We start from the raw sequence: 7,638 nt of genomic DNA, 5'->3' as shown, positions 1-7,638 counted from the left end.
GGATGCAGCATGGGCAAGCGCTGCCCGAAACATCTCGGATTCATTGAGAGTTTGATTTTGAATTAATTTTTGGTCATTGCACATTCAGAAACCTTTTACTGTTGCCAGATTTTTCTCAGCTCTGTACAGGGTTGCTACCTACGGCATAAGAAAAGCTGATCTAAAGAAGCGCTGCCTCTGTCATTGCAACACACGGAGGTATGAGTTGCTCTAACCATAAGTGTTCTCTGGCTATGTGTGTGCCCTAGCACTTTGCAGAATACCAGGCACATAATAGGTGCTTAATAAATGTTTATTGACTGAGTGACTGCCTACTGCTGCCTTCTGAGGCCAACATACCTGGGACTGGTCAACACATTTTGAGCTCTATTATTAGTCCGCCTTAAAGATCTGCTGGTATATAAAAAGTCCACTCAAGAGACTTCTAGGCTTCTGAAATTATTTTTCTCCATTTAAGTTATAAGGCCTTTAGTTTCAACTCTTATCTGAGCTGTGGCCTAAAATTCATTCATTCAACTCATCAAGCAAGCAAATGTTTAGTAAGCTCCTACATTTAGGGACTGTGCTAGGGAAGGGTATCATGAAAGAAATGAAAGTGTCCCTTCCCCCAAATAGCTTACATCTTTTTTTTTTCGAATAGCTTACATTTTATCAAAGATTTTGCATTCTAAGTCCTATCAGATCCTGGTGCTACTACACCAAGTCACCTTCAGTCCATCCTGGGCATTTCACTTACCAGAATTGCAAAGAAGCTGAAATGAGGATATTAATTTCTACCCCAGATCCATAATGCTTCTGGCTTTTATGCAAATAATTTCAGGAGTAAGACTAAAAAAGTTCCAGGTCAAGCTGGTGATATTTGTCCTACTCTTCTTTTCTCCCACAATCAAAATTGCTATGTTCTTTTTTTTTTTTTATTCCATAAATTAACCCATTTATTGTTGGACTATGGGCTACAGGTATTTGATAAGAAGATTTTACTGGTCTTTCAATTCCTTCAGTCTTCTGATGGCAGATTTGACTGTGACTGCAGAGGTGGTATTGTAGGTCCATGCACCACCAGCTACAGTTTTCATACAGGATCCACAATGCCAGATACCCACGGTCCGTCTCTTCATTTTGGTCTTGCCACAGAAGGAGCAGGTATACTTGGCATGCTGGCTAATTTCAATTTTCTTCACCATTTTTCTGAGGGATGCACCATAACGTGTTCCATATTTACCAACAATTCCAACCTTCTTGGTGCGTTTAGCCATGTTACCAGTCGCGGGGCTGGAGCTCGGAGAGGAGGTGCTATGTTCTTTTAATGCCTTGCAGGAACCACCGTGTTAATCAGTCAGACATTAAGTTTTACAAAGAGTAAGTGTTTATTAAATGCATATAATGTGCCAGACATTTTGCTGGGCTCTGGGTATACAAAAAACAAAAGCAAAAAGATCCTGCTCTCAAGCAGTTAGGGGATCAGAGGTTTCATGTAGGTTTCAAGGATTGCAGAAACATGAGCTGAGGCTTTAAGGAAAAAGCATGCTAAAGGTAGAAGGAAGGAAGGAGATATGGCCAATTCAAAGACATGAAATGGAATGTGATACTAGGACTGTCTATTTGTTCTCCTTCATTTTTATATTTGACCATTCCATTTCCCTTTCTGGTCATTTATTCTTTCATTATTTTATGCTAATTCTTAAGCACACATCATCATTGGTAATAAAAATAGTTGACATTTCTTTTTTTTTTTTTTTGGCAGGGCAATTGGGGCTAAGTGACTTGCCCAAGGTCACACAGCTAGTACATGTGTCAAGTGTCTGAGGCCGGATTTGAACTCAGGTCCTCCTGACTCCAGGGCCGGTGCTCTACTCACTGTGCCACCTAGCTGCCCCCGGTAGTTGACATTTCTATAGCAATTTAATGTTTTAAAGTGTTTTATCTTAGTTTGAGCCTTATAGCAACCTTTTAAAGAGTTGGTTCTATAGGCATTACTATGGCCATTTTACAGGTGAAGAAACTAAGTCTCAGAAAGGGTAAATGAATTGCCAAGAGTCACACAGCTAATAAATGTTAGAGACTGAAGTCTATCCTAGGTATCTCCTGGCTCCAAGTGCTTGCTTTCTTCCATACTATATTGAGACAGATTGGGAGCATGCTGTAACCTACTCACATTTGCCATATAGCTTCCATTTTTTCCTTTGAATTTCTTTAACTTGTTTTTTTTGACTCTTCCTAGATGATAGGGTCCCATAATTTTCACCATCATTTAGAGAATATTCATGATAAGGAGTTGAACTTTTGCAGCAGTAAGCTGTTTTGAGCACATTCAGAGAATTGTGAAATTTCCTCAAAGCAATCCAGTTTATTTCCTCTTACTCATTTCTAGAACTAGTTCATTTTTTCATCTGTAGTTCCTCCAAGATATGTATGTATGTATGTATACACATATATACATATACATATGTGTGTGTATACTGCTTATGTGTGTAAATTCCGTAGGTAATAGAGTTGGACATGACTAAACAACTGAACAACGTATACTCACACATAGGGATAATACATACATACAAAAATATATGTACTATAAGAAATGAGGAGCAGACATACTTCAATATAACCTGGAAAGACTTATATGAACTCATGCTGAGTGAGGGGAGCAGAACCAGGAGAACATTATACATGATTACAGGTACACCTAACTTCGATAGACTTAGCTCTTCTCATCAATGTAAGGTTCAAAGACAGCCCCAAAAGACTCATGATGGAAAAAGCTATGCACATCCAGGAAAGAATTATGGAGTCTGAATGCAGACTGAGGCAAACTATTTGCTCTCTTTTTTTCCTTCCTTTTTGGTTTCGTCTCTTCTTCCTCATGTTTCATTCCATTGGCTATAACTCTTCTTTACAACTGGACTATTATGTAAATAAGTTCAATGCAAAGGTGTGTATAGAATGTATATTGGATTACATGCCATCTTGCGGGGAAGGGATGAGGTAAGGGAGGGAGAGAAAATTTGGAACCCAAAAACTTGTGGAACTGAGTGTTGTAAACTAAAAATAAAAAATAAATTAAAAATATATATAGTGTGTATATGTGTGTACATGTATATACACAAATATACATATCTACATGTCTGGTAGTATTATGAGCCTTGAGCATAGTAGGATATATATATATGTGTGTGTGTGTGTGTGTGTGTGTGTGTGTGTGTATATATATATTATATGTATATGCCTATGTATAGCTATGCAACCTTTGTGATAGAGACATCTTGACATGATTTGTTCTGTGAAGTTTGGATTCAGTCAAAGAGCCATACTCGAGAACCTAGCCGCATGTGGCCTCAAGGCCCTGGTAGGCATTCTTGAGATCTCTCAGCTCCCTGGCTTTTTGTTCCACCTAGATAGAACTTGGGAACTATAGTATCTGGAGCTCTCCCAGGAATTACTACCTGCTGTCCTTATAAGTAGAATACTCAGGCTTATAATCCTTCAGACCATATAATAATTTGCTTTGGAAATTATTACAAAGTAAAGGCCACAAAAAGGAATCATTTCTGAGTCCATAGTCAAGAGACTGCTCAATGGGCCCCCCTCCGGCAGAAACCTTATGTAGTCTCTGTGACCTACAGTGCTGCCCTATATAGAACCTCCCCTTCCCCATACCTTCACCACCCCCCTCCCCCCAAAAGAGGAGGGAGGCCTCTCTCAAAGGGGATGGAAGCCAGGATTTGTGCCACTACGTTGGTGTTTCTTCGAAGTGTCCTCTACCTATACCATGTTGCTCTTTCCCTGGCAGCTCTGGTACGATGTCGCTACAGGCATTGGCCATTGCTGTGCCCTACTCCTGACTCTTGTCACAGACCCCCCTATCATTGTCATTGGGCAATGTTAAGTGCCCTCTCACTGTTAGGTATCTGAGTTTGGCTGCTTCGCACAATTTAGTTCTCTTCCAGTGGATGACGTTCATTATTTTCTTCCTAGGGATCTAGTTCTCGGATAGTAATGGTGCTCTTTGGCAGCTTTGGGCTAGCTTGCCTCTCATCTTATGAAAGCCTTTTTTTGCCCTTGGATCCCACAGCTCTACTTTCCAAACAAAGAGTTTCTTCAGGTACCTGTGGGATTTCTCCTTCTCAGACCTCCTCAAATGAATTTCTGCTTTCCACTCTTGAGTTAGCTCATGATGAATTGCGCCATTTGCTACCTTCTTCCCCTGGCACCTAGACAGTGTACCTTCCACATGCTTCAACACCTTCTGCTGAGTTATGGGGTTCTAATGGGCTTTCTTGCTCCCTCTGCATTTGTCTTTCCTTCTATGATCTTCCAGACAGTCTACATTATGCAAATCACTCTGGACTGCTTCATGGATGATCTCCCAGGAGAGAGAAGGGGATAGAACTATTAGTTCTCAACCACTACTCCCAGAGAGGTCTCCCTATAAGGTCATTATTTTCATCTTTTGTATATCTGCATAAAACTGTACCTTCATAACTATAGCTATTTCTGCATTTATACATATGGAAAATATTAATGAAGTGACCGTTCATTTGCATAAGGTAGCAGAGGTAAAAAATAACAGGATTTATAGACTGAGGTTTGGCATGTACCTCAAAGGTCAACTCCCTCATTTTATGTGAGAAAACTGAACACTGGAGAGGTTCAGTGACTCACCCAAGGTCACACAGATAGTGAACAGCAGAACTGGAATTTGAACCCAAGTCCTCTGCCTCCAGATGCCACTACTTTGTACTGCACATACTCAGAAAGTTAAGTGGAGCTTTAAATAGCAGACATCCCAGTCTTTGCAATACTCTCAAGCCATTCACTGATTCAAGGTATCACAATGCAAATAGGAAACAGCAAATGGACAGGATTGGGCAAGTAAGCAGCAACTGCCAAATCTTCTGTAGCTCACCAGATTTAATCAATATGCAATCAAATCAAGCAACTACAGGGTACACAATTATAATTATAAAAAGCATTTATGAGTATTTCCTAATTCATGTGTAGCTAGCCTAAAGACATCATCATAGCTCAACCAATTGTCATGTTTGGGGGACAGGGGTGGGTCATTTTTCTAAGCATCTTTGCTCCTATGTCAAAAATGATGCCATCCTTCAGATGGCAAAAACCTAGTGAGTGGTATAGGCAACTTGAGGTGTTGTTATCTCTTCAGCTCTATGTCCCACTTCATCTGCAATTGGGAAAATTATAAGTTTCTTTTATCAAATCTAAGCTTCATTCTTGAAGTCCCTTCCTCAATCACAGACACAGAGGCCCTTCCCTCCCCCACGCAGATGATTAAACCAAGCTCCTTTGCTTTGCTGTTAATTTTACTGAGGGGTCTTTGCAATTGGTATTCAGTGCAATTAGTCAAATGTCATTTGGAAATAGGAGAATTTAAAGAATCTTTCCATTAACAGAGATTCCTTCTTTTGTTTGGACACTGTAGAGGGACATGTTTCTAATCATATTTCCCACATATTCCATCCATGAACAGAACCCTTGAAGCATGAAGGACGGCTGGGGAATGTATGCCTCTTTAGGATCAAAGTTACACGGTACTTTCATTTGGACTTCTGGGACCTGAAGGAAGCCACATTACTGCAAACATTGCTGCAGGGATTAAAAATAATTTAGTTGATAACATCCAATTTCCTACATTCCATCTGGAAAGTGCTTATAAGGGAGTGCTGATAGAAATAGACCTTGATATGCCCTCTGAATCACATGCAAGTAACTAGGTCACACTAATGAGTGAAAATAACATGGGAACAGCACCCGAGCAAGTGAATAGTGCCGTGAGTCTGTGCCAAATTATTGTATTAATGCCTACTCTGTCAAGATTTGTTTCCAGTGCAAGCTGAATGCAGAAGGACATTTTGCATCATTATTCTTCTAAAATGAAGTTTTGTTGTGAATCACAGCTGTCGGAGTCATCATCATTATAATTAGCAACACATCTTTCATGAACACCCACTGTGTGCAAGGCACAAGAAGAGTGGATATGGTGTTATTGCTGCCCTGGAGGTAGTGAATGGCACATTCTGTATGCTGGGCACTCTAGCTGGAGTGCTGTTGAGTGTTCTGCATGCCATTAGGCATGCATGACCTTGGGCATGCCATTAGGTGACTTCATCTCTCTGGACTTCCTTTCCCTCTTCTATAAATTGAGGGGGTTGTACCAGATCAGAATAATAACTGACAAACATGGCACTTTGTAGTCATCCTCACAGTATAAGACCATAAAATCATAGATTTAGAGCTCAAAGGGATCTCAGAAGACAATGAAAGTCCAATCCTCTCATTTTACTGATGAGGAAACTGAGGCCTAAAGAGGTTAAGAGATTTGCATTAGTGACCTACATACTACAGATATTATTATCTCTGTTTTCCAGATGAGTAAACTGAGACTCAGAGACAGTAAGTGATTTGCCTAAGTTCTCACTATTAGTAAATGAGACATGATTTGAGCTAGGGTCGCTTCTAACTCCAGCGCTAGCACTCTTTCCACTACACTACACCAGTACGAGACACTGACACAGGACTGCTCAGCATGGCATGCCCACAACAGAGAAGGTGCTGTGTTCTATGAGCAAAGCAGAATAGAAACAACTCAAAGGAAACACAGGATGAGCAAATTTAGAGTATCTACCCCAAATGTTCACATGGACTATTTGTGCCTGACCCATGGTAGAGCATTCCAAGCTTGTATTGGTCTGATCAGCCACAGTCGGACCCATTGAAACTTGAGTCTAGCATAGTGATGCCATTTTGGTCCTCTTTGAGAAAGAAGGACAACAGCCAACCAACACCAGCACCAAAAAATGAGAATCACATTTGGCATTCCAATAGAATGTGATTCTTCTATGATGTAAGTTCCTTGAGGATTGGAACTGTTTTCCATTTTTCTTTTTGTACCTCCAGTGCCTAGGCCAGGGTCTTGCACACATTTTGGTGGATCTGTGATTTCATAAATGTGGGTGATCCTTCCAACAATACAGACCCCAAACTTCATCCATCCTTTCATCCTGGGTGACTCTTGTCCATGTTTTCCCTTCAAATGTTCCACAGAAAGGCCAGCCAACTTGCTTCAGCATCCTCTTGTGAGCTTGATGTCGCATGGATGCCAATGGAGTACATGGGCTGCATATTGATTCATTATCTTTTGCTCTTGCCGTGGGACCAACTCATCTTTTATTCTGGTCTGTTCCTTCCTCTATAAATCGAGGGCATTGTACTAGATCAGAATAATAGCTGACAAACATGGCACTTTGTAGTCATCCTCTCATTTTATCCCCATGGTGTAAGACCATAAGATCATAGATTTAGAGCTGAAAGGGATTTCAGAAGCCATTGGAAGTTGACATTCCACATATACACTGTTTCACTTGTGCAAATTCTTTTTTTGGTTTGTAATGGCTTACAGCAGACTCATATCTACCACGCATCTCTCCATCCCTCTTTGGGTGGTCTACTTTATTTCTCAGGAGACTGTTGTATTCCATAACTTGAAGCCATAGAACATCCATGGGAGAATATAATTGTTAAAAAAGATAATTCTTTTCTACCTTATTCTTATTTACATGATAACTTTATTATATATTTAAAAGGAATAGCAAGTTGTACATAATAAATTTGCAGTTTCATGTG

The 7,638-nt window shown here is 40.2% G+C and overlaps 1 protein-coding gene across 1 annotated transcript; it reads right to left on the bottom strand.

Moving 5' to 3' along the window:
- Positions 1 to 911: 911 nt before the first annotated feature.
- LOC118851758 (60S ribosomal protein L37a-like) lies at positions 912 to 1,281 on the bottom strand. The gene has a single exon (XM_036761287.1). It carries the CDS (start codon positions 1,254 to 1,256, stop codon positions 978 to 980), a length of 279 nt encoding a protein of 92 aa, XP_036617182.1. The 5' UTR covers positions 1,257 to 1,281; the 3' UTR covers positions 912 to 977.
- Positions 1,282 to 7,638: the final 6,357 nt, after the last annotated feature.

Source organism: Trichosurus vulpecula, chromosome 5, assembly GCF_011100635.1.
Source record: "Trichosurus vulpecula isolate mTriVul1 chromosome 5, mTriVul1.pri, whole genome shotgun sequence".
NCBI lineage: Eukaryota > Metazoa > Chordata > Mammalia > Diprotodontia > Phalangeridae > Trichosurus > Trichosurus vulpecula.
The sequence above is the reverse complement of the archived record's forward strand: the minus strand, read 5'-3'. Positions and strand labels throughout refer to the sequence as shown.